Source organism: Arvicanthis niloticus, chromosome X (genome assembly GCF_011762505.2).
Source record: "Arvicanthis niloticus isolate mArvNil1 chromosome X, mArvNil1.pat.X, whole genome shotgun sequence".
Classification (NCBI taxonomy): domain Eukaryota; kingdom Metazoa; phylum Chordata; class Mammalia; order Rodentia; family Muridae; genus Arvicanthis; species Arvicanthis niloticus.
The window spans coordinates 57,348,025-57,375,986 of NC_047679.1; the positions used below are offsets into that span (position 1 = coordinate 57,348,025).

Sequence of the window (27,962 nt, forward strand, 5' to 3'; positions counted from 1 at the left end):
TTACTTCATGCATTTTATTGATAGTCTATATTTTAAGTCTGCAGTATGACATCGTACATAGGGAAAAAGCTTCTTCCTAAAAGATAGCTATTAATAATCAAACCAAATTTAATGACTGACCTTTCAAGGTATTGTTCTGCATCAAACAAGTTAAATTTTAGCAGGTGTAAAGCACTGTACAAAAAGTTGGGTACATTCTCAAAATTCAACACAGGGCTTCCCAACCAAGAGTTTGCTGGATCAGATACCGGGGAAGGGTATTTCGTTCAGGTTTAAATGGTTAGGAAATGAGAAAGCAGACAAAGCCAGCCAAGCAAATTCACTTCCCTTGGTGCTCCTCTGTTGCCTTTTGAAAGTGTCTCCTGGAGGTCAGAAAGCACTGGTGTGACAGTAACTCCAGCCTTTTGACAGCATGCACACATGTGCTTCATGTTCAAAGACTTAAGAGCAGCCCTCTTCAAATCCTTTCTTACGGGCTTTACAGAGCTTTCCCGGATTGCTGCCCAGTTCTATACAGAAACCCAAGTAAACATCTATTCCAAAGCAGCTTTTCCATAACCAGGCCAACTGCGTACCTACTCCACTGGACACTTCACAGGGCCCTATACCTTTAAAAGCAGCACCAGGGACAAATGGAACTATCAAGAGGTAAAATTCAACTGCTGGACTGTTTAAACATGTAGAAACCAATCTGTTAAAAATGTTAGTAACAGGGCACTGAACAGAGTTAAGGCTGGGCAGCTGGCTTGACTCGAACTTGCAGCTGGAAACAATCTTCAGAATGAGAACTGAGAAAAACCTTGCAACAAGGCACAGTGGTATGACAGGGCTCACTTTCACTGCGCATCTCTAGCTGCTTCCCCAATGACTATAAAGCAGCTGTGGGACTTCAGTAAACAAATCCTTGCTGGGTGGGGGTGATACACACCTATAATCCCAGCAATCAGGAGAATCACTAATTCCAGGCCAGCCTGGGCTAACAAAACAAGACCCTTTCAAAATACCCAAAACTATAAGTCCCATGTATCTCACTGTAATTTTGAGTGGTCGATAACCTTTTAAAGATTTGAATCCAGACATCTACATAGACATGAAAAAAAAAAAAAAAAACCCATAAACCTGATACCAAAAAAAAAAAAAAAAAAAAATCCCCGGTAGTTCTATTCTAAACTGTAGGCTTTTAGATGCAAACTATGGTGACTTACAGGAGGCCACTCACTTCTGGAGTGTTCGATAGTATTTTAGAAATGTTCCAGTGAAGGTAAAGGAATCGAGTGCTAAGTACCTGAATTTCTAACCTTCAAGAGGCAGAGGCACAAGGACTGCCACAAGTTTGAAGCCAGCCTAGTCCACAGAGAGCTCTAGGCCAGCTGTGGTACACGGCAAGACCTTACCTCAATAAAGGTATTCCAGAATGCTAAAAAATTGAAAGGGTGGATACTGAGCTCACAGCTGTTTTTATTTGCTTAAACTGGGACTTAGAAATACTCTTTCCTCAGACCTTGCACACTTAACTTCCCAAGTGAAGTATGATCCATCAACATACACTTAAAAATAATTTTTTAAAAGAACCATTTACTAGTTAACTCAATTACAACACTGTTACTGAGCATTAAACATACTGAACCGTACTAAAGAGGAAAAAGAGACACCTTCACTCGTGTCTTCTCCACCTCATTACACAGGTACAGAAAGAATACTTCGAGACTGAAAAATCAGAATAGTCTTAGAAGATTAGCCAAGAACCCAAGTGCCCTGCAAACATGGCTTCCAGGTACTGCATATTTTTGGTAAGACATGTGACACGGAAGCCAGTCAGAAAAAAACATTAATTCAAATCAGCTAAGGCAGATTACAAATTAATTTCCTTTCACAAAAGAATTATCCTCCATCTGTTAAAAAAAAAAGTCAACCAGAAGGTGCCACTGTATTCTAGTAAACTGTCAGAATGGCCTTTAACAGTCATTTTGCAACATAGACCTCCTTATCACATGGATATTTGGAGACTCAGTCATAGAAGCAGGTGGTTAAATACAAAGTGTGCTAAATGCTAACCCTTCATAACTATAAGACATCGACAAAAGCAGAGACTACTTGGCACAGAAAGTTTTCCCAGGACGAAAGAAAAAAGAAAAAACCAAAATATTGCTTAAGGTAACAGAGCAAACCAGTTTCCTAGCTTGGATGGATTCTAACTGTGTCCCTAAAGACTGAGCATCTCCTGGCACTAACATTTTGTTAACAATCTGACAATTAACTGTTCCAATAACACCAAAGCCACTTCCATTAACATGGAGGACATGGTGGTGTAACTAACATGTTCTTTTCAGAGAAAATGTTCCAAATTCCCACCATAGCTCTTTTCTGCAGGGTTACTGCAAACAGCCTGCCATTTTTAACTTGTTAAACTTTGTTTTCAGCACTAATAAATCTCAACATTGTAAGCTGTGTGGAATAAAACAATACTGCAAACCTTTACACTAGTAAGCGGATTAAAAAATTTTGAAATATTCAAGGAAAATCAGGCTTTAGTACTTTCCCCTATGCTTTAAAAAATGCAATCCCCCAACATTATTACTGCATGAAGTTCAAAGTAGGTCTTAAACACAGGACCTTTCTGTAATAAAGAAAAAGTGCGAGGATAAAAAACGAAATGTAAAGTCTTTTGCAAGAAAATGTTCCCTCAATAGGCGTTTGGACACTGGAGAGGAAACCAAGATTCCTGTTCTTCATTGCACACCTGACACCAACAACCTTATCTTTAACAGCTGCAACTAGTAACATAGAATAGCCGTGGACGCTAAAATAAAAGCAACTTCCACTAAAAATACTTGTATTCATTCTAGACAACCCAATGTCAATGAGTGCTTCTTGAAATGGTCCACATGAACTTCAAACATGTGCATTCTACTGAAGACTAGAAATGTAAAGACTGACTTCCAGTGTTTTTGATTAGTTTCAACATCTACATTCATAACCAGAATCCTGCTTGAGTTACCTCTAACTTCAATACTTCAGAAATGAGTAATACATCTGGGGAGGTTAGGGAGGTGCCTGCTGTCCATCACTGTTTAGAATGTGCTGCAGCTATTTTTGAGCTATAGAAAATGAACACCCCTAAAATGGAACATTTTACCAAGAGGAAAATGGATTTGTTATGTTTTTACCTAATCAGGACTATCCTGGCAATCTGAAAACCATAGAAAGGTGACAAGGAGGCTCACAAATATAAAGGAACCCTGACTTTTACATGGACAAGTCTTTTAAAAAGATAAAAATGTATTACATAAGCGCCATAAACAGTGAAATATGCTTCTATTAAAAAAAATAAGTGAAGCTTTGTTTGGACATTATTTCCTTGCAAGAGCAGTACATATTCCTTTGTAAACAACTACCATATTTACAATTTACTTTCCTTAATACTTAGGACTGAAAGCCAGAAGAAAACATGAAAGAATGTACTTTGAAATAATCTTTACTGCTAAGGCAATATCAGTGAGGGTAAGCAGGTAATTCCTAAAGCAGATTTCTGTAAAACATTTTCTAGAGTACTGGACTAACCTGGGTAGTTAGCTTATTTGGTTGAAGGCCAAGATTGTGTATCTTCAATCCAGGTCTCTTCTGGCCTGTTAGCTTTCCCCAGAGAAACATTTTACATATCCGCTCCACAGCCAGACTAATCTTAACCCTAATCAGCCTCAAAAGAAAAACAAAAAAAGAGGCAAGAGTACTGGGGTTATCACAATCTATTCTTCCTACAAAACAACAATAAAGTGCGTGTTCATATATATGAGCCAGCCATCTTATGTTCAAATACAGACAACACAATTAAAATTTGAATTTCAAATAACCCAACATGACTCACTTTCAATAAAAAATAAAAATCTCTTAATTCACAATAGGTCTTTAAATGTGGCCCATTAGATCTGCTAGCTATAGCAGTGAAATTAGCAACCAAGTGTGCACTAGTACCTTAAATAGTCTCAAACAAGCAACTCTCTCTGAGACCTCTCCAATAGCACACACATCTGTACCAACTGAAACCCTTACTTTAAAATTGGCTTAAAAGTCTCTCCTCTACTTTTTCAGGAGCAGATTGTAAAGACATCAATTTAACTTGTACTAGGTAGTAGTGGTTTGTTTTTTCATACACCAAAGAAAGCTCTGCCAAATAAATGTACTGATCTTCTGTTTTATCAAGCAGAATAGCGGGTCAAGCTGCTGTGGCTCTCACTGTATAAATCCAGTTCATGTCTGTATTACTTACTGTCTTCATGAAAATGTTCCATTCTTCAGGGCCGTTTTCTTAACCCTCATGTATCACTTCCTGCCTAAATCCAAGTTGAATTCTGCACAGTCCTTTCCTTTCCACATCACAGTAGCTGTTCACAAAGACACTAAATATAGATATGTTCTGCTCTTGACATCTACACACTTACAAAAGCAGCTTCGTACTTTGTTTGGTGTGTTTGTTTTACTATGCTGGCTCACAAAAAAAGCAGTTCTCATTTCTAAGCATGGTACTTTACAATTTTGAATGCATTAATACAACAGTGCATTGGAAAAGTACTGAGCCTCTACAAAATAGCTTTACATTTTTAAACAAATGAATGTGATTTTTTTTCACTTACACAAGCATAGGCTTTTTAATATTTCCACAAGATAAATATCTCAATTAAACTCTAAGTTCACTCTATTGTGTGCCACAGTGATGGGCTTAGGACAGTTAATACACTTAGAAGATCCTAACTGTTTAGTGTTATTTACACTGATATGTCCATCATCACCTACTCCGGCAGGTGAACAAACTATTCAGAATGTAAATGAATTTGTGTCAATAATTGGGAATGGTACATTTTAGTTAACCATTTACAAAACACATAATGGAACTTAGTCTTGAGTGGGAACTTTCTTCATGCCTCTCTTATGGCCTGGGAAACTTTCAAAAGAGGTCACCTATAGAATATAGAAAGGAGCTACTGCTAAGGCAGCCCTTAAGACAACAAAGGAAAAACTGACAAGTGGACATGGTTAAAGTATCAGTAACAGGTTAGCAATTCATCTGGTACCGAAATCAAATGTTTAAGTCCTAAAATGTTGCTTTTAAAATATTCTTTCCATCCTGAAAGAGAAACTAGAGAAAAGCATGATTCCCTAAGAAAGCAATGACTCAATTCAGGTTATGACTTTATATTTTAAGCACCACTCAAAAAAAAGTGGACATAAAGCAGGTGATTTGTCTGCCCATCACTATTCCAGCTACACAGCTCAGAGTTCTGTTCTCATTACACAACACTTTCTCTGTTCCCAGAAGATAAGACTGCTCTGCGACAAATGGGACAGGTAGAATTCTCCGACAACCAGCGGTCGATGCAGTGGACGTGGTACTCATGGGAGCAAGGTAGTTTCCGAAGTTTGTTGCCTTCTGTGTATTCGGTAATGCAAACACTACATGTTTTCAATGCATCGTTTTCACCAAAGCTTCTCATCGCCAAGTTATCGATCTGTTCTTTGGTGAGTCCTCTAGGTTGGTCTTCATCATCTTCATTTAAAAGAAAAAACTGAGCCAGACTAAGGAATGGCAAAGAGCCACTTTCATCAAATGCGACTGGAGCCCTATGTCGACCATCTCTCCTGGATGGGCCAGATGTGCCTCCTTCACTACTGCCTTCAAACATCTCTGAGCTACTTTCTGAACTTTCACCACTTGAACTGGGGCTAGGGCTTGAGCTGGAACTGGAACCAGAGCTGTTACCACCACCAGAGCTCCCTCTTCCATTCCGTGACTCTGCTCTCTCCGTATTGCGGCTGGAGACTGAGGCACTAGGCTCTGAATCACTATCACTGTACATAAAGTAGCTGAGCTCACCAAAACCTGTCATTATCTGCCTTAACATGGTTTGAATTGCAACAGATGTAGTTTCACTTAATCCAGTATTTAAGATTCTACGAATAGGAATCCTGATGGTACTAACATAGGTTCTCACGCCTGCACGTTCAGAACGTGAAAAGGTACGTCTAAAACCTCCGCGTTCACTTTCATAAGTAACTGTGTTGTTAGGAGCCTGAGATCTTGATCGAGTTCTACTAGCTATACTATCTCTCTGGCGGTATTCTCCAGGACGAACTCTTCTTACTTGAAGATCAAGAACTATGGTTGGAGGTCTTTGGCCAGATCCTGAGGATTCACTATTGCTACCTGGGTCTGAAGAACTTGTCCCCTGAGAGGGATTTCTTGATCCAGAAGCTGCAAAAATACCTCTACCTAACAACTCTGGTCCAGATATCTGCTGTCTCAGGGTCACATGGTGCCGGGTTCTAGAGCTTCCTTCAGGCTCACTTTCCGCAGGTTGCTCCAAGGCCTGAGGTGAGACACTATGAGCTCTTCGTGAAATTTCATTTGTTGGATGCAGAGGTGACCTACTTCTTTCAGCTCTTGCTCTGGTTCTCCGATGTTCTGGGCTCCGGCTTCTTGCCCTCCTCTGACCTCTGGTGGATGGCACTTCTGTTAATGCTTCAGTTGAATTGCGTTCTGCTCTAGATGGTCTGGCAGATGTTGATTCAGATGCAGAATTTTCCATTTGCCTTTGGCTGCTGCTTTCCATGTTTTCTACACTAAGACGCCTAGTGGATGGTTCGTTCTCATTCTCCGGAGTTTGGTTTCCATTATTACGGTTAACATTTATTTCTAAACTGAATCTAAAATCACCACTGTTTGGATTAGTCCGGCTCACTGCTCTCCAGGATTGGTTTCCTCTCTGACCACTTCTTGTTGTATTTCCAGTTTGTCTGACTGAGTTAAGCCAATCTATTATAGAATCACTGTTGGACACATCATCTGAAGACTCTCCAGCTGTTTAAAACAAAGGGGGAGAGGGAGAGAAAGGAACTACAAAATTAGGACACTCATGTAATGCTCATAAACATTAAAGAATTTTGAAATTCTGAACAAATTTTACAAATTTACATTGAAAAAAAGCTAAAATACACTTAAGAGTCAGTGGTTGTCAACCTGTGGGTCATGACCCCTCTGAGGGGCTCAAATAACCCTTTCCACCTAAGACCATCTGCAGATCAGATAAATTTACATTGTGATTCAGAAGAACAGTAGCAAATTACCGGGTTACATCATTGGGGAGGTTGAGAACCACTGCTCTAGAAGATGCTATGCGACTGTGGGAAGGCATGGATTTTCCAGGCCGCTGTCTAAACAAAATCAAACTACATCATCACTAGTTGGGGGGCTAGTGTTGGATTTTGGTTCCAATTATATTTCTACCATATTTTTATCAGTTTTATCTGTCTTTGATACCATGAAGTTGTTCTAAAATATAATATTATAACCAGAGCAAAACTATAAACAAGGCTAACAGTTTATAATTACTTGAATTTGACAATTATCAAAAAAATTTCTATAAAACTAAAGACTATTATCAATTGCTGAACCTAGAATAACAGCATATCTAACAGTATGTTCACAAGTTAAACTTCTATCATAGCTCTTACATTCAAATCCCCTATTTCCTGCAGAGAGAAGCACTATTCCCCAGCATACTTGCTCTCTGCCTATTTGATACTAACAGAAAAAAACCCTCATCAGCTGTGCCAACCAAACATGTCTCCAGTTACTGCTAATGCCCCCAGGAGGAACAACCACCCAACTGAAAGGTGCTGCTGGGCCAACAAAGCAGCATTTTCTTTTGCTGATAAAGCCACATTTATAAATAAGGAACTGAGTAAGAAAATGTTTCAATGTGGAAAACCAAGGGGAGGAAAATCTCAACTTAACTAGGCGATTTATCACTGTTGCCCAATTAACACAAACAATCCAAAGGTGAGGCAGACACAGCGGTGCTGCCATCCATCCTCCCCAAAGAGCAAGAACATGCCACTTCTCTTTCTATGAGTACTTAGCACCAGATTAATTTGTGGCATTTCTGAATAAACTTTGGTTGATATTCACTATTAGAAAGTTCATCTTTCTAACCTCTACCGACCTCCCCAAACAAAATGTACCTCTATTTTCATCAGAGCTCTGTGGTGGTGGACCCTCTTTAATTTGTTGTAGTCTTCTGAGCAACTCTTCCTCAGTACTTTCGCCTGAAAGTTGAAAAATTTTTTGCCAAATTACAAATTAAGTAAGAACATCATGTCAGTTTCTGTCTTTTTTCCCCACCTGCATGATTCTTTTTAAAGAAGGGTCCATCCAAGATGACCTCAAACTCAAGAACCTCCTGCCTCAGCCTCCTGGCAGCTGTGATTACAGGCATGTGTCACCAAGTCATGCCTGGCTTTGTGATCTGCACTTTAAACCCAGTTTTGCCAGAAAACACACTGAATAAATGGCAGGGCCAGAACTGCAGTTAAGACATTCTTAAGTTTGCTCAAAATCTTCCACCTAAGCCTTGCTAAAAACCTTACATTTGAAAATGAATGAAATCATCCACAGGTTAGCGGAAATAGTCGAGTTGTAACTAGGATCAAACAAGACTATATCTCAGTGAAAGATATAACTAAGAACAAAGTTCTAGCTGCTGGATTACACAGTTTACCCATAGATAACTCTTTAGGCTTGCAGTTGGGACATATTCAGAGAGTAAGATGAGATGACAAAATAAGATGAGTCTATCCTAGAAACCAAAGGCCCACTGGCTATTTTGTACCTGGATGCATAAGCTAGCTAAAACGTTCAGTTCAATTCTTATTTAATCCATTTCACTAAAGATTTATAATTCAAAAATTACAAACATCTGACAGGACTATTCTGAGAATAGAAACAGGTAATAAATACAGTAGTGGCATCTCCTATATTAGTAATTTTTCATTAAAGAAACATAAAACAAGTGGTTTCTTAAAAAAAAAAACATGTAGCTTACCAGGGGTGCCTAGCAAATTGTTGTCCCTCATAAGTCTATAATCTTCTTCACTGAGATTATTTACAAATTGATAGAAAGCTTCTTCCCGATCCAATCGATCCATCTGACTTCTGCGCTGAGCCGCAGACTGGTCATTTCCTTTATCGTTAGAATCCGAGTTTTCCATCTTGAACAAGTGGAAAATTATCTAAGAAGAAAAAAAGACCAAATTGAAAACAGACACCATTATGCATCCCATGCCTTTATTTACTTGAAAACCAAAGTGCAGGAAATAGAGGTGAATTTTAAGAAAAACAAATAAATGAAATATGTAATAGAAAAACTTTGGGAAAACACTGGTACACTAGGAAGTCTAGGCCAGGGAGTTAGTATTTGGGCCTAATTCAGCAATGTGGCCTATTTTTATCTTCTTTGTAATCTAAAAATGGCTTTTACATTGACACTAAAAAAATAACCTAGGGCCTTCATTGCATGAATTCCACCATGAAGGTACACTCCTAGGTTTTATAGTTATTTGAGCTACGGAAATGTATATGATCCAGTCAACTCAAACATGGTTCTCCTGCCTGAGCCTCTTCAATGCTGGGCTTATAGAAGTGTGCTACAAAGCATGGCTACTTTCACATTTTAAAAAATGTGGTGTGTGAAAAATAGGAAACACACACCAGTATTCCTAGTCTTCCTGGAGCACAGCCATGAACACTCATGTTATGGCCAAACAGAGCAACTGTAACAGTGAATTCCTCACTGTTTTGCACTGCTGGTCTCTACACTTCAGGTTACCTCAATGCAACTGCAACTTGATAGTATTTCAAGTATTGCATGTGTCATCCTGTGACTTTTAAAAAGCATACAACTATACACTCTTTGTGGTAACATACTTGAACATCACATATAAAGGCACAGCAGAGGCTACCTACTTTTCACCATATTAGATGACCAAGGCTGCACTTAGGCAGATACTATCAATGTGCTAAAGTAGTATAAAATTAGACTAAAATACTTGTCAAAATAGTCCCAATTCAGGAAAAAATAATCTATGCTCTGCAAATTAGAAAACTCAAGGTGGAAGATTTTGCCTAAAACATTAAAACATTTTCTTCATTAAAAAAACCCATGCATTGGACTATAATTCAGCTGTTAAAAACTGAAGTTATGAAGTTTCCAGGTCTGCCAGGCAGTGGTGTCGCACACCTTTAATCTCGGCACTTGGGAGGCTGAGGCAGGCGGATTTCTGAGTTCGAGGCCAACCTGGTCTACAGAGTGAGTTCCAGGACAGCCAGAGACACACAGAGAAACCCTGTCTCAAAAAAACCTTAAAAAAAAAAAAAAAGAAATTTCCAGGTCAGTGGATGGAGCTAGAAAAACTCAACCTGAGTAAGATAACCAGAGACCAAGAAAAATATTGTATGTTTTCTTTTAAATGTGGATGTTATTTTCTAAGTCCTTGATAGGCATGTTACAACCTATATAACCAGTGGTTGGGTGTCAAGAAGACTAGGGGGAGGGGGTTTTTGCATGCCTCTGTTTTCTAGAGAGAGAAAGGGATAGAGTTGGATGAGTAGGGAGGATCAGAGGGGAAGGAAACTGTGGTCAATATATTGCATGAAAAAAAACCTCCTTTTCTTCCTTCCTTTTTACTTCCCAAGTGCTGGGATTAAATGCATGCACTACCACCATCCAGCCAAAATTTTTCAATTAACAAAAAACAAAAACGAGAATTTAACCAAAAATTTCCAAATGGCTCATTTTTTTTCTGAGAAAAGAAAGCCATTTTATCAATGGTAAATAAATTTTTGTTTAAGAGCAGAAATGTGTACAAAGGGAATTAATATATTAGCACTAGGCTTTTATTTACTGTAGTTACATAAAAAGTTGAGGACACTAGACAGAATGTCTTTGACCATGCACGTCAATCTTCCTGGCCTAGCTTTCTGAATGGTAGGATTAGAGGTGTTTTGAAATGGTAAAAATATGTAGAATAGGAAAAAACCTGGTTATACTATTTACTTTTATCAAAACTCAAGATGTTGCCTCTGGTCACTCATTTTATTTTCTTCAACAAATACTCTGAATAAAATGAGAATCCACCATGTTACTAAACCAGTAGTGTCAAAAGTAAACCTTATTCTTGTGGCTTTAATCATCTTTAGTTGTACAGATTTTTTTCTGTCAAATTTTTTTTTGACAGGATTTCACTACATAACCTTGGCTGGCTTAGAACTCACTCTGTAGACAGTGTGGCCTTAGACTCAAGAGATCTGCCTTCTGACTGCTGAGATTCTGTCAGAAATCTACCAAGTTGTTTTGTTTTGAAGAGAGAGCTCTACTTTGTAGCCTATGCTGGACTTGAACTCATGGCAATCAATTCTCCTGCTTCATTTGAACCACAGGTTTATTAACCTTGGTTAGATTTTATTGTGATTTGTAGAACTTGGGTCAACGATCACTTTTTTTCTTAATGAGAACAACCTCAATTCCTTCAAAATAGAAATGGCTTAAAGAATTAAATTTGGCTGTAACTTGATAATGTCTCTTAACAAATAAAAGGACAAGCAATACTTATATGCAAAACTTGATAGGAACACTAATACAACAGGTTATCAAAGATTGGAGAGCTCTACTCCTTTGATGTTCAGCAAATCTTTGAGATCCAACTACACTTCCAAAAGCGAAAAGTGAATTTCCTCATTTTAAACTTCATTGCTAGGGCAATGGCTCGGTGGCTAAGAGTATTGGCTCCTGATGAGCAACAGTGGCACAAGCCCTTAAATCCCAGCACTCAGAGGCAGAGACAGGCAGATCTCTGCGAGTTTGAGGTCAGCCTGGTCTACGGAGTGAATTTTAAGATGGGACAGCCAAAGCTTCAAGGAGAAACCCTGTCTCAAACAATGCCTAGTCCAAACAAATAGCACTAGCTGCTCTAGAAGAGGACACAGTTCCATAATTATCAGCATGATAGCTCATAACCATCTGTAACTCCATCTCTAGGGGATCTGACACTCTCTTATTGGCCTCCAGAGGTACTAATCAATCATTTGGTGCACAGACACATGTAGGCAAAACCCCATACATATAAATAAAAATAAGTAAATCTCAAACTAAAATTCATACAGCATATAACTAAGCTTCTATCTAGCCTTGAAAGGGAAATAGTAACTCATTCTAATGATACCCTAAAAGTTATACTTGGGAATTGAATCTCTAAGAGATGAATATGCACCATTAAAATCAAGCCCGTGGATTACTAAAGAGCCTAGTACATTCAAGTGAAAAGGCATTTTTAAAAGATGTAAGATACACAACCCCTGCCCCTAAATCTATGAATGACCCAAAATTGAAGATGACATGGGTAAAAAAAAAACTCTCATTTCAAGTCAGTCACAGTGGACAAACATTTCCAAGTAGTCACTGAGGTATACTGGCGTTAGACTCGAGAACATTGCTCCCTAAAAGAATGACCTTCTCACTGGTTAACTTGTATTAGGTAGAATGTAATCAATTATTATTATTACACATTGAGATTAATCAGCAACAACCTTATCAGGCCAATCACAGCACCATAAGCTTGTAATCCCAGATGCTCAGGAGACTGAGGACAAAAGATGTTTCCAATATGTTTTTTTAAGATAGGCTTACCTCAAACTCTGGATCCCTGACTCCATGATCCAAGTATTGTAGAAACAGGTACATGCTACCTACCCTGCTTGGCTCTGAGAACAAACAAGTCGGAATTCCTGGCTAGCCTGGGAAACACAGTAATACCTCATCCCCAAAACAAGAACCAAAACCAAAACCAAACAACAGCAACAAAAACAGCAAAAAAAAAAAAAAAAAAACAAGAAAAAAGGAGGAGTGACCCTTCTGCAATTTTGGCTTCTCTCTCTCACCTAAGGTTCCCATGCTGAAACCCTAGCCGTCAAAGTTATAGTATTAGAAAGTAAGGATTAGTATGCCCTTCTTGGGAAAACCTTTAGAGAGCTACCTTGACATTTTCTTCAATGGGAATATAGTGAGAACCATGAAGTCAACCCTTGCCAAACACCAAGCTGCCCAGGCCTTGATTCTGACTACCCAACTTCATGAATGAACTCTCTTAAGTTGTTGTTTACAAGCTATGGAGCTTAGGACATTCTATTTATTATAGTAGCCCAAACCAACAATGACAGTATGAAAATAAATTTGTGGTGGAGAGTACTATAATTTATCCCTCCTTCAACATGTAGCAGTATCTTCATAAATCAGTCCTAAAGAGAAAACCAAAACCTCCTCACATTTATAATCTTCATAGTTGGAACACCAAGGCACGAGTTCAAAACCAGCTCAAGATACAAGAACTTTGTTTCTAAAAAAACAAAACCCTATTCCAGATTTAAAAAAAAAAAAAAACACAAAGAACCCTGTTCTTGTCAAACATTGCCCACTTACCTACTTGAGGCTAAGCAGTGTAGGAATAGTCACACTCAGACTTGCCTTCCATTTCCTGAACACCACCATTCTCTAAACGACCCTTTTACTGTTAAGTCAGTAAGATGAGCATGCCAAGGAGGTAGAGGGCGGGGCCACAGTGTTTCCGGTTTCCTAGCTCATTACTAAGTTTCTTTAATTTTTATAGAAATTTCTGATAAGTGTTTTAATAACTTGTCACTATGGAAGGACCAGAAATCAGAGTGGACAGTCATCAAAATACATGAGCCAAGAATATAAACAAATGTAAAAAAAAAAAAATCACAACACAAGCTGCCATTTTCCTTACAAGTAACACAAATTGGTATTGGTAACAGCAGCTGCTTTTTTAAACAGAAAAACACAAAGGGAAAGAAAACAGACCCTCAAGCCATAATTTGCCAAAGAAAATCACCACTAATGTTTAATTAACATTCTTAAAGCAGTCAACATTCCAGAGTAAAGTTAGGAGGAAATCTACTTGTGACAAATCAGTAAGCAATTCTGAAGATAACTGCCAGTTGAATGGGTTTTAAAAATATAAATCTTCCAAAGAAGGCAAGAACATCTGATAAGTTCTGACATTTGAAGGACATGAACCTAAGATAAAACTCACAGGCCAACAACAGTGGCATAGTCTTAAGAATTGCATCAAGGAGCTTAAACCTGGACGAAGCAGAACCCTTTAGAAAAAAATGGAGATTTTTAAAAACACTATCTAAACTCAGTGGGCTGGCGCGCACACACACATAATCTAAGCACTCAAGAGTCAGAGGGCACAAGAATCTCTGTTGAGTTCAAGGCTAGCCAGGATAATACAGATGAGTTCTCAGTAGACAGTAAGGATGGGCTAAAATAAAAATGAAAAAAACACGCTATATCAAAGGTAATAAGGCTAAATAAAGTACAACAAAAACAAAGAGAAAGGCAAGGCATGGTAGTGCACATCTTTAATCCCAGTACTCAGGAGGCAGAGACAGAGACAGGTGGATCCATGTTAATTCAAGGCCAGTCTACTCTACACAGTGGATTCCCATCTAGCCAGAACTGTGTGAGACCCCTTTTTTTAAAAAAGAGAGAAGAGGGAAGAACGAAGAAACAGAAAGGCATAATGCAAAGGAGAATATAACCAGTGTCAAACTAGAGTGAAGAATTGACAAAAAAAAAAAAAAACCAGGAAAGCCAGTAATTCTTCCTTTTAATACAAAAGGTATATATAACATAGCTGCCCCCAAATGGAGAGGTAATCAACACCTTAAAGCAAGCAAACTACTTAAATCTGCATAGTCATATTGTGTAGAAGTTAAACAAAAAGAGAGAATTCAAAAGACCTTCTGAACTAAAATGTCATTAAATACAGGTTCTTTTCCTCTGATCTGGAAATATGGTAATACTGATCTGTATGTTCCAATGACACAATTCCAAAATTGCAAGCAAACTAGCAAGGCCTCGCTAAATAGTGTTTGCTAAGGCAGTGGCTTCCGTAAAAAGTCTGTTGCTTGTAATAATTTTGGGGACAAGAAGAATAAAATCTGATTCATTCCCCATTTCTGCCCTAACTCTCTGTCCTTTTACTTTAATTCTGCATTGGCTAAAAGTAGAGTAAGTTAAGAGATCTCAGCACTGGGAAGAACATCCACCCTGTGGGGAAAGTCATGATGGTGAGTTAGTTATACCTCAGGTACCAGAACCTGAGGTACCTGCTTAATTATTTTGAAAGAAAAGTAAGTTCTGAATGCAAGCAGTGGTCTCAATGCCGAGTAAAGGAATCCCATACATGCAGACATGAAGAAAGGTAATAAACCTAGGTCACAAGTTCTACTTGACAGATGTCATGTTCCTATTGTTTGGTAGGTGGAAAAAATATTTTAAAGTTAAAGGTGTGTCAAAGATGTTAGGGAACCATGATCCAAATAACTAAAAAACCAGATTTGTTACCACTGTTAGTATAAAATAATCAGCAAAAAATGTTGCTAGCTTTTAAGACATGCATGACGAAAGGAATTATGATGCACTCCCAGTTACACTAGTAACAGAGAAAGAACATATTGCTCAGCGGCAGAGTGCTTGTCTAGTATGTGTGAAGCCCAGATTGCTGAGCTGAGGGGACAAGGACTACACAACCTTCGAGTTCTTCCACTTCACCAGAGAGGGTCTTTAATCTATCACCTCATCCTCAAGGTTTAATATTCACAACACAGATCATGCACTTGGATATATGACTAGCTTCAGACATTTTAAAACAATTATTTCCTCAAAAGATTACCAATAAAAGACAACTATAGAGAAAAAATCCAATTCCTCTTAAAGCATTTAGCTCTGTGCCCCTGGTTATAAAACAATATAAAAACAGATCTTTTAAAACAATTGTACATTTAGCCCTGACAACAGTCCCATAAAGTAGGGAACTTGTCTTGATTTCAGGATTTCACAAGTGAGAACCTAAGAACAGGAGGGAGTGATTATGTGAAAGCCCCATCGATAGTAAATGGTCAGCAATTACATATGTCTACTGATCCCAAAGGCAATTAATTAACCTTTCACTAAATGACTACTGCCTCCCTGAACAACCCAGACTGTGTGCTTTAAAATGTATTTATTCCTCAAATCCCAATAGGCATAACTACTGACTCTCACCATAAGATTCTTTTATACCAATCCTTGCCTAAAAGTTTTCAATCATGAGAAAAAAACCTTTTTTGGAGTGCTAAGGTTTGAACCTAGGGCCTTACACATGTAAGACAAGCACCCTACCACACTGAGCTACATCCTGCTTAGCATTCCAAAGCATTTTAACTATTAACCTCCTGCCTCAGCCTCCCAAGTAGAGTCTAGATTACGGGCACATGTCATAAAGCCCACTAACAAAACAGCTTTCAGTTGATACCCACTCTTCTACTGGATTATAACCCTAGCCCACAAACCCTTGTGTTCTGGCATAAACAGCTGGATTTTCTCTTTTCTGCTCTGCTTTTTGAGGGACATGGTCTCACTATGTAGCCTAGCCCCATGTTACCATGCTGGCTCTATAATTTTCTGACAGTGCTGGAAATGGCTTGTGCATATCAGCCAAACACTCTACCACTGAGGCATACAGCTCAGCTTGATTCTACTTTCTTAGGCTTTATTATTTTTGTCAATAAAGCATAAGTTCAATAATACGAACACAAAAAAGAAAAAACACCTGTTTATTTAACCATAGCCAGGTATGGTGATAGACGCCTTAATCCCAGCACTCAAGACAGGCAGATCTCTGAGTCTGAGGACAGTCAAGGAAACATAGTAAATGCTATACTCTCTTGTCGGTTGTCATTCCCCTTCAATCCCAAGTCATTAAGAATTTCTTTCTGGGCTGAAGAGATGGCTCAGTGGTTAAGAGCATTGACTGCTCTTCCAGAAGTCCTGAGTTCAAGTCCCAGAAACCACAAGGTGGCTCACAACCATCTGTAATGGGATTCAATGCCCTCTTCTGGTGTGTCAGAAGACAGCAACAGTGTACTCATATACATAAAAAAATAAATTAAAAAAAAACAGGATACATAGTAAAACCTTGGCTCAGGAAGATCACAAGATCAAGGCCTGTCTGGGCTACAGTTAGTTCTAGGGTAGCTTAAGCAATTTCATGAGACATGAATAAAAAGTAAAAAGGGGAATTCGGACTACAAATCAGTAGCAGAGCACTTGCCTGGTATGTATAAGGCTCTAGTTTCAATCCCCAGGTTCATAAAAAAATATACAAAGTTAATATACAAATGATCTACTAGATTTGAAGTCAGGATAAAAAGTACCATCACATACATAGATACTAAAAAAGTTAAGAAGTTTTCTTAGTCAGGTGGTGGTGTTACATGCCTTCAATCCCAGCACTCAGGATGCAGAGGGATCTGAGTTCGAGGCCAGTCAGGTGTACATAATGAGTTCCAGGATGGTGGGGGCTACCCAGTGAAACCCTGTCTCAAAAAAAGAGAATTGTCCTTTCCTTTGTAGAATGTTTAAATTTCATTAAATATATAATATATACAAGTGGATAGATGGTTAGCTGTGCTTTTCTGCCATCTCTCACTTTTAAAAACAAAACATTCTTTAAAAAAAAAAACAGGACAAAATGAAACCTCCCTTTAATTCTAACACTCAGGAGGCAGAAGCAGGCAGAATTCGAGTTCCAGGCTAGACAGTGATACACTGTCAAAAACAAACAAAAAGCCAAAACAAAACAAGGGCAGAGGGGATAAAGATGGCTCCTTAGTTTGGAGTACTTGTTGCTCTTACAGAAGACCTGATTTGATTCCCAGCACTACAGGATGGCTCACTACCATCAGTAACTTTGGTTCCAGGGGATCTGACATCCTCCCCGAGCCTATATGGGCAACAGACACACATACAAATTCATATACGCACATACAGGTAAAATACTTATACAAGTATATCTAATTGAAAAAAACAGGACAGAGTTGTTTTACTGTGTTTATTTATGGGAAGATTCTGCTCACCGTCCACACAATTTGTTGATAAACTCCCAGCAGTACACTAGCAGAACGTACAGTGAATTCAATACTCCTGAGATATCATATTAAGGAGAGAGATTACCTATTATCCCAATAGTAATGTACACTCAGCCTTGCTTTTAATTTCCTATCTTTACCTCTTGTAAAGGGCAGTTGGAAAATCCAAAATGAATTCCTGAATGTCTGTCATGTCTAAGCTCTTGGCAGGAAGTTATGACTAGCAGTCTACAAATTCCTACTGCAAGTTTCTAAAACAACTGAAAGAGTATTAATAACTATATAGTAAAGTAAACTAAAGGACAGAAAACTGTGCTATGCTACCAATTTATAGGATCAGGTTACTGGGAAGCCACTATGACACTCCATCTCAGTCAGTGAATTTAATCTCCAGCCACCCATTCCATGTTCCTTTATTATTGCTTTACTTCATTAGATCAGAATTTGTTCTCTATAAACTCAATTTTGAATCACTTCTTTTATTATTCCAAAGTTAAAAAACTATCCTATGTTTCTATGTTTATCTTAAAAAGTAATTGATGGCCAGGCAGTGGTGGTGCATGCCTTTAATCCCAGCACTTGGGAGGCAGAGGCAGGTGGATTTCTGAGTTCGAGGCCAGCCTGGTCTACAGAGTGAGTTCCAGGACAGCCAGGGCCACACAGAGAAACCCTGTCTCGAAAAACCGGAAAAAAAAAAGTAATTGATACAAGCAGTGTCGACAGTAATCAGTAACTATAGTACTATTTCAGGATATAAGATTTCTTATCAATCTGGGCCTGTGAAACATTCCTGTAATTGTAGCAGTTGGAAGCCTGACGTAGGAAGATCATGAAAACTCATGATGGCCTGGGCTACACAAGAAATCTCATCAAAAAGCAATGCAAAACAAAACAAAACAAAACAAATTTCCCAAAATACCCAGAGGATGAGACAGGAGGATTTCCATGAGGCTGCTATATAATTGGCTCCAGGACAGCTTGGACTACAGGAGAGACCTTGCCTCCCAACCCCCCCCCCCAAAAAAAATCAAAAATAAAACACAGCCAAAATGACTGGCATATCACCTATACCAACAAATTCATTTTAGTTGAGGCAGTGCTGCTACATAGAAATTATAAGTATGGGTCTTTAACCTTGACTCATACACTAAGAACCTTTTATACCTGTACCTAAGTTATCAAGCAAGTATATCTCCCTAACCAGAAAGAATCCTTCCCATCAGACTCCCTTAGACTGTCACAGGTCGCAATAACAGTATAATCTGTAGATGGGCAGTTATTACCACTAACCCACCTTAAGCACACGGGCACACGCAGGCAGGCAGACAACTATGCTGCTGCCTACTACATATATTTGTTCCATACATCTATTGGTGCTGTTATGATTAATGGAATAAAAACTCAAGTTTAAGCATTGTAATATCAGAAAATCTTGGGCAAAATTGACAATTACAAATTTCAGGTGGAAAACCCTATGTTCAAAACATACACCCCAAAACAAGATAGTCATCTTTGAAAAACATCTAAGTTAACTGAAGTGGGAAAGATGAACTGCTTTACACTATCTAGGAACTATCTGTATTCAAAGGTGAAATAAATAACGAAGAAAAAAATGCAACTATTACTATCTGAGCATTGGTTATCAAAACTTCAAAGTACTGTATAAACTGGGATTTAACATGGGATTTAGAAATCTCCATGTTAAATAAGTATACCTACAAAACAAATGTCCACCTCCTAAGCAGTGACTGAAAAATCTAGAACCTTGTTGGTCTGGTTTTGACTTTGTTATCTGTTACCCACTCTATGGTAAATCAAAGGAACAGGATGCGAGTCAGAAAGGTATTCTATTTCCCAGTCCTCTAGGATTATGGGAAAAGTACATGTAATGCAATTCTATAAATGCCAATGCTCCACTTGACCTACTCTTACTGAAAGCCTTACTTACAATGTTAATCAACTGAAAAATATCGTTATTAAGCTATTTCTTTAAAAGACTCCCGATTTTTTTTTTTTGAAACAAAATCTCACTATCTTGTTTGGAATTCACTATCTAGATCTGGTGGACTCAAATTGTGGTGATCCTCCTATGTCTGGCCTTCCAACTGCCAGGATTCCCGATTTGGGCCACCATGTCACTCTGACTTTTCTTTAAATTTCTCAACTTACACCAAGAACATTAATAGATGACGCAGGAACTCTATTACAAACCACCCAAATGATACATACTTGCTAAATAACTCTCCCCCGTCACCTGTTTCACCAAGGCAAATTAGAGTTAATAATGGTTTCAGATACAAGATAACTTACAGATTATCACCTTTAATTTCTACTAGCTTTCTGGTAACTGGAGAACCAACAGGTATAGAGGCTTAGCGACTTCAGTGTTGGAACAGACCTGAGGTAAAATGAGTGTTCCACAATTTAACAAATCATCAACTGTTTCTCAGTTTCCTCTTTAAAACAGTTAATATCTCCATGAAGGTCCAACTGTGAAGATTATGAAGTAATACATGCCAAACACAGAGCCTGGCACATACTCCTTCAAGAGAAGTTATAAATGTAACCTAGTTAACTATCCAGACCAGTTTGCTTAGGACAACGCAAGTTTGCATTTGCTTTCCAGGAATACTTATTAAGTGTCCTGGTTAGCACAAGTAATTTATACAGTTACAATGTTGGTAATAATGAAAAAATTAATTCCAATTAGAGTTATACATACCATTATGACTTCTTGAATCTTGAAGAGGAGAAAAATTAGCAAACAAAGTAACACATATTCTATTGATATTTATTCACTGAACATTTAAAAACAATTGCTATACCCAGATCTCTAACAATATCTTAAAAGCAGCATACTTTTTTTCTTTCTTTCAGTGCATACCTCCAATCCCAGCACTCAGGAGACAGGCAAGCAGATCTCTGAGTTCCAGGCCAGCCTGATCTACAGAGCTAGTTCCAGGACAGCCAGTGTCACATAGAGAGACCCTGTCTTGAAAAAGAGCAAGATCGATAGGTAGGTAGGTAGATTGATCGAAACAGATGTCACAGATAAAGCACAGATGACTTTCAGGTCCTGAAAAGGTATCCTTTGAATTCACAGTAAAAAGTACCCATCATGAAGAATAGTCAACACCAATGAACCCATTCTACCACAGGACTGCAGAACAGAATATATATCTGTAAAGCATTCTATATTATAAATCACCAGGAGACAACACAATAGATAATTACCTGTCTTCTAGGACATAGTACTGAAATCCAATAAACTGGATTTTAGTTTTCTTCACTCCGCTCTAGAAAAAAAAAAAAAAAAAACATTCATTATTCTTCCCGTTATAAAATCCGTATTTTCTTTGAAATAAAAAAGAAATTCTAAAAACACATTTGGGTCACATATATCACAACCCAACCTAATTCAATGTTAGTATTTGAACAACCAAGGTCAGAGGGAACCAAGAGTTAGATAAATTTAGTTAGATTTCCTTTAAAGGCCAAGAGGCAATCTAGCTTTTAATATTAGCTTGTTTAAAATAGGCTTTTCTGTATCAAACTAGTAATTATTTTCAAGTTCTAAGAGCCACTTTCAAGGACTTACCTGGTACACTAACTACAGTAGCCTAACGCAGAAATCAAAGTAATAAAAAACCATCAGGACATCTTAAGCTGAAGAATGTTTGTGACCTTTTCAGCAAGAATGTCTGCCCTAAAATAGTTAGTTTAAAGGGTGCTTGGGTTGGTCTTTTTAGATACTTAACCTGTATTTCAGAAACTGATTTGAGGAAAAGGTGGGCCTGTAATCGTGCCTGCCTTCTAATTATAAAGAATCAAAATAATTAGGACTACATTTACTATTCTGTCTTCAATCATCCAAACACACTGTAGCTAATTATGATTCAAGAAATGTAGGCAACTTATTTCTAGCAAAAAAAAAAATCGTGGGGCCGGCCAAGAGTACATGAGAATCTGATATAAATCCTTTTCCCCTCCAAAAGAGAAAAAAAATGACCTAAATAAATAGTCTGCTAGGCCTCAGACTGCCAGACTAACCTGTGGAATAAGTATGGTGAAACTGTCCAGGGAAAGAACGTGGCTGTCTCCTCCATCTTGAAATTAATCAGCAGAAGGGGAAAAGGGACTGAGTATTCAGGAAGCAGAAGCCCAACCGGTTAATACTAGTTTCTAAGCTATGGCGTACGTGGCAGGTACCGCCCGCCCGCAGAAGCTGAGACCCTTAGGGGTTTTTCTGAGTGGGGGAGGGGTAGTACTGCTGGCAGATCACACGGAAATTAACTTGAAAATAGTCTGGCTCAATTCCCACACTTACCAGGGAAAACAACCCGCAACGCCTTTTCCCTCCGTTTTTTTCTTTCTTGGTTTTTTGATTATTTTTCCTTTGAGGAAGAAAACCCTTCTAGTAATATCTGGCCAAGGATACACTTAGGGCTAAAGGAGCAGGGAAGCAAACCACATTTGTCCCCGATCCTCCAGGAAGACTGTCATCGTAACCCGAGGATAGCAAACTGGTAGTGCCCTAAAGAAGGGTTCAAAATGGGGCTCTGCGAATCCTGTGAAGATCTCAAGGCTCAAGAGTTCTCAACATCTGACTTAAGAGCACCTCCACCCCACTTCCCCAAACCCTAGCACAATACGCAACGCGGGGCGACGACGATGGGGGTGGGGGGGGAACCTCTGAGTACGGCAAAGCACTGGAGCCATCCTCACGCCTGAGGCCCAGAGTACGGGATCGCCTCCCCAGCATTCTCAGCTAGGGAGGGCCTGGCCCCGACTCCAGGGCCTCGGAGAGGAAGTCCTACCCGCCTCCTTCCCCTTCTTCCATGAGCCTGCCGCCACACGCCACCCAACTAAAATGGCAGCGGCGACTACGCCACGGAGCCCCCCGCAGTCGCGAGCCCGGGTCCGGAGGCCGTACTGGGTTGGGTGTCTCGGCCGCGGCTGGCCACTCGGGCCATTTTGAGAGCCGCGGCTCCCCTGCCTACCTTCAGCCCGACCGATATCCCGTTTCTCAGGGTGCCCCTGTCTTCACTTACTCGGTGTTTCGGCCAGGAGTGGACACGCTGGGCTCCGCCGCGACACCGGGGCTCCGCTGCGCCGCCGCGCCGCTGCCGCTGCCGCTGCCGCTGCCGCTGCCGCTGCCGCTGCCGCTGCCGCTGCCGCTGCCGCTGCCGCTGCCGCTGCCGCTGCCGCTGCCGCTGCCGCTGCCGCTGCCGCGGTATAAACCGCCTCTGAAACCCGGCAAGAGACCCGCCTCTAATACAGCGCCAGCTCAGAGACGTAGCTCAAGCAGCCATTATCCTCCCCATTGTTACCTAGCAGTGACAGGAAACGACTGCGCACAACAGGAAGTGACGCTGAGGTCCCAGTTCACAACTCCACTCCCAGACTACTAGCCAGCCAATCCCAGTAGAGTCCTCGAAAAGGCCTGGTGGGCAGAGGAGGGGCCCGGTAGACTACCCGCCCAGGCCGGCGGCGGGTCGGGAAAAAAAATGCTGCTGGGACGTCCACCATGTGACACGCCCCACCCTCCTTCGCCATTTTGAACTGTAGCGAGAAATTTCACGTTCTGAGAATTGTGGGAACCTTCGCTTTCCCATTTTGAAAGCTGAAGGACGTCACAGTCGGGCCGCTTGAAGCCCTTTTCGGAGAACAAGAATGTAGTATCAGCGTAACTGGCATTGATCCACACAGTCCAGACTAGTGTAGACTGCAGCCAACATTTTATTCAACATGTATTTATCGAATGCCAACTGTATGTCAAGCACAGCTGTAGATGTTGAGGAAGTTGAACCATAAATTAAGTTGAAATAGTCTAGGACTTCTCAGTCCTTATGGGATTTGGTAATCTATGATGAACACATTTATAAAACAATTTGTTGTTAAATACTGGAGATTAAAAGTGGGGAAGGGGTGGAGGAGTACACAGTAGGGACAAAAGTGAATTTGCAATGTTAAAGAGTGGCGAGAAAGGATTCCACGGGGCTCTAACTAGAGTACTTTAAAAAGGGGCGGCGATGTGTAAATGGATGGGAAAATCTGATGGCTGGGAAATTCGAAAAGGGCGGTTAAGGAAGCATCTCTTAGATGCTAAAGCCTAAAGAAAGGAATGGAGGAAATGCGCCATACAGCTTTCAGTTCCCATTGTTAAGTTAAACGGGAAAAGAACCCTAACCCACGTTTTAAGGACGCCTGTGTTCCCATCCCTATTTATCTGGTTTCTGATATAAGAACCGGTAGACTAGCTTTTTGACTGATGTTCCAACGAACCAAAACTTATTGCTACATCATTTGCTTAAACTAGGCTGGAAGCTGGGCAATGGTGGCTCGCCTTTAACGCCAGCACTTAGGAGGCAGAGGCAGGCGGATCTCTGTGAGTTCGAGGCCAGCCTGGTCTACAGCGTGAGTTCCAGGACAGCCAAGACCCACACAGAATTAAACCCTGTCTCATAAAACCAAAAGAGAAAGCTACACTAGAATATTTTTCTTTTGATATTTTTACATTAATCGTCTAGGCCTCACCTCACTTCCCAGAGAAACCCGTGACCACTCTATTAACCTTCTCCAGCGCCCTTACCTACTTAATCTTCTGTAAAGCACTTAAACAATTTGTTTATCTCACCGTTTAAGAACGCGGTAAAGGGCTGGAGAGATGACTCAGCGGTTAAGAACAGACTGCTCTTCCGGAGGCGCTGAGTTCAATTCCCAGCAATCACGTGGTGGCTCACACTGTCTGTCATGGGATCTGATACTATCATCTGCTGTGTCTGAAGAGAGCGAAAATGTAATCACATACATAAAATAAATAAATCTTTATTTTTTAAAGAACACAATAAAACCCCCCAGAACTGGGGAAGCTGAGACAGGAGGATTGCTGAAAGTTGGAGGCCATCCTGAGCTACATAATGAATTCCAGGCCAGCCTGAGATTTTGGTTTTTTGGTTTTTCAAGACAGGGTTTCTCTGTGTAGCTCTGGCTGTCCTGGAACTCACTCTGTAGACCGGGCTGGCCTCGAACTCAGAAATCCACCTGCCTCTGCCTCCCAAGTGCTGGGATTAAAGGCGTGCCAGTGCCAGCCTGAGATTTAAGTGTGAGACTACATTTTTAAATGGAGAGTGTGTCTGTGAGACCCTGGCTGGCCTTGAATCTACAGTCGAGGTTTCCCAAGTACTCGTACTGTTATTTCAAACCTGTACCAACACTCCCTGCTCAAAGGTCATATGACTTTTATTTTTTTATTTTCTTTTTTATTTTTTTTATATTTTATTTACGTTTCAGATGCCATCCCCTCATATGACTTTTAAAAAGACAATCTGGTAATGTGTGTCAAAAGCCCCAATATAGCTAGGCACCACAGTGATTGCCTGTTATCAAAGTACCTAAGAGGATCTAGCAGGATTGCAATTCATTCAAGGTCAGTCTGGACTACCTAGTGTGTTCCAGTCCAGCATGGGCTAGAGTCAGACTCTGTCTTTAAAACAAATACTAGACATAATATAGAATGTTTTAATCTATAAATCACATTTTTTGGTGTGTGTGTTTCAACCTGTTATGTTGCTCAAACATTGTTACTTTCTGCTCACTTTGTGGGTGGTCCCAGGGATTGGCTTCAGAGCCAGAATGCCAGCTGAGACCAACTCAAAAAAAAGAAATATATCTGGATTCTAGATAGAAGTCTACATTCCTTGGGGGGGGGAGGGGAGGGGAGGGGAGGGGAGGGGAGGGGAGGGGAGGGGAGGGGGGGAGGGGAGGGGAGGGGAGGGGAGGAGAGGGGAGAGAGAAATATTTGTGTTTTTACCCTAGTACTAGGAATGGGCCTTAGCAAGCACTTTACCACTAAGCTAAATGCCCAATCCCTACAAGTTTATATGGGCATACAGGCAAGTAAAGTACAACTGTTATTAACCATTTAACCTTTTTAAAAAATCTTTTTCTGTATTATCGTAGAGATTTTACAATGTACATGTGTTTAAGAGGTTTTAGAAAGGGGGACAGACTTTTTCATTTAGTAAGAAAAAGCAGTCAGAATGTAAAAGAAGAAAGAGTTCATCCATTTATTCCTTCCATGGTCCAAATACACACCTCGCCTCTGTTTCCTTAGACCTGTTTTCCCATGCTCGTTCATAAGCATGAAGATGCTTCAGGTATTTAGGTAATTATTCACGTCATGAAGTCCATGATGCCACTGAGTACACTCTAGAACCATCTAAACAAACACTCTTGAATAGTTTCTGTTCAGCCTACTTTCGTGTCCCACATGACAATGAAATGAACAAAAAAAAAAAAAAAAAAAACCCCTCTCCTTGTGTTCATTTCAATGATCTGCTGACCACTATTTACATCTATCAGTAGCTCTATAGTATCACAAGACCGCTCTATAGCAAGTCATTGAGCCATTATCAACGTAAAGAACATTAAAGGACAGGAGAGGAGTGTACCAATGGAAGTACCAAGAGCAGCTGCCTTTTGTGCCTGAGACCTGAAAAGGTGGTTCTGGAAAATAAGGAATGAACTGAGAGAGACTGAACAACCGTATTTACATTCCCTGGGATGAGAAAATGGAGCCTGGAGTGCTGAAGCACTAGATGGTTTTCTCCAACAAAGATTCTATTTTATTTTCTTCACAGCGCTCACACATTAGAATTTAATTGGTCCATTTGCTCATATATTGATTTTATTTGTATGTTTATAATCTATCAGTCTTCTTGCTTGCTGGCTCCTACCCCTCTGAGAGCAAACACCGTGGGAACTGAAGCTTGGCTCCACCCCTCACAGCAGAATCTCCCCAGCCGAAAAAGACTAACAAGCACTCAATCAATATTTTTTAAATGAATCAGCAAGCTAGTATTCTTATTGCAGATTTTGAATCTCTCCTAATAGCAATGAAAATCGTTATTTTTTAAAACAGATATCAATATTATCTGATTCAATATTGCCTTGCTTTTGTTTTTAAGCTCTTTATGTATGCTAAGTGTTTGATTTTGCTTTTTTGTTTTATAATAAAAATATATTTAAATGGAGGGATAACATTTACAGCTGCTGTGTGTTCGAAACTTCATTTTTCTCCCTAGAAATACTTCCACTATTTTAAGATATAGTAAGTAAGTGCTATTTTTTTTTTTAAAGCCTACAGCATCCGGTATTCCCAGGCGGTCTCCCATCCAAGTACCAACCAGGCCCGACCCTGCTTAGCTTCCGAGATCAGACGAGATCAGGCGCGTTCAGGGTGGTATGGCCGTAGACGTAAGTGCTATTTTTAAGACACTCCAAAGGTTGTGTGGAAAAGACAGCTTCAGAATATTTACTTAGTTCACATACTGCGTCTAATTTCACCTTACCATTCCACACACGGAGCACCCTATGGAACTCCTCAGCCTCCCAGTGCCTCCTCTCCACTGCCCTTTGACTCTGTCCTTTGGTCAGGTTTCAGCACAGGTAAGATTACAACAGAGCTTTACTCTCCCATTCAGTCACCTCATCTGCACTTGGCATAACACACACTCATTTTGCATTGTTGTTATTTTATGAGAACCCCTTTTGAAGATCGCTGACCAGTGATAGATAGATACTCTGTAATTCTTTGAATAAATGAGTTAATGAAAAAAAAAATCCACTGGCCAAAATCTTTTAACCAGAAAACCATTTATCTCTTAATGTTTCCATTTCACCAGCTTGCCCTTTTAGAGGTTCAGGATAACAGTTAAGATATGACTGAACTATAAATGCCATCTTCAGTTGGTTTGGAGAAAGTGCATAGAGATACAAAGGTAAATATTCACTAATGCTTTATTTAAACAAATAAAGTAAGTATTAATTTATTTAGGCACTGGAGATCAAACTGAACGCATCTGGGGTCTTATGAACACTAAGCAAGAACCAGATCCCCAAGCCTCTTATTCATTCACTTATTCCTTGGATTAAGTCATTCATTCAATAAATACTGTGAGCCAATGCTCTTTGTTAGGCCTTGGGGCTACAGGTACAAAAGTTACAAGCTCTGTCCTAGTCCTATAGTAGAAGAGAAGCATCCTGGGAGAATATAGTTTCATGATTTTATAAAGATGTGTGTAGATTCCATTGACAACCCAGGAGTTCTCGCACGGGGACAGAAGGTATTAATATG

General features: G+C 39.7%; 1 protein-coding gene and 1 non-coding gene across 4 annotated transcripts; both read right to left on the reverse strand.

Annotated features, from left to right (window-relative positions):
• Rlim (ring finger protein, LIM domain interacting) lies at positions 1–23,169 on the reverse strand. 3 transcript variants are annotated; one of them, XM_076918528.1, is made up of 6 exons: positions 22,876–23,169; positions 21,059–21,120; positions 20,709–20,812; positions 8,877–9,063; positions 8,017–8,100; positions 1–6,853 (listed from the first exon to the last, which is right to left on the reverse strand). In XM_076918528.1, exons 4-6 carry the CDS (start codon positions 9,040–9,042, stop codon positions 5,286–5,288), a joined length of 1,818 nt encoding a protein of 605 aa, XP_076774643.1. In that variant the 5' UTR covers positions 9,043–9,063; positions 20,709–20,812; positions 21,059–21,120; positions 22,876–23,169; the 3' UTR covers positions 1–5,285. The 3 variants fall into 3 exon arrangements, with proteins under 3 accessions (XP_076774643.1, XP_076774642.1, XP_034341152.1); XM_076918527.1 differs by having other exon boundaries at positions 20,709–20,816; XM_034485261.2 differs by lacking the exon at positions 20,709–20,812.
• A 3,794-nt stretch (positions 23,170–26,963) lies between these two features.
• LOC117695547 (5S ribosomal RNA) lies at positions 26,964–27,082 on the reverse strand. The gene has a single exon (XR_004604614.1). It is a non-coding gene; the product is annotated as a 5S ribosomal RNA (ribosomal RNA).
• Between the last annotated feature and the right edge of the window lie 880 nt (positions 27,083–27,962).

What these genes read in the sequence shown, in the direction of transcription:
- Rlim (XM_034485261.2), bottom strand. Translation starts at nt 9,042, where the DNA reads ATGGAAAACTCGGATTCTAACGATAAAGGAAATGACCAGTCTGCGGCT. An exon ending in CAATTTGCTAGGCACCCCTG is followed by an intron (nt 8,101 to 8,876) that starts GTAAGCTACATG and finishes TTCAACTTTCAG; the next exon opens with GCGAAAGTACTGAGGAAGAG. An exon ending in GAGCTCTGATGAAAATAGAG is followed by an intron (nt 6,854 to 8,016) that starts GTACATTTTGTT and finishes TGTTTTAAACAG; the next exon opens with CTGGAGAGTCTTCAGATGAT.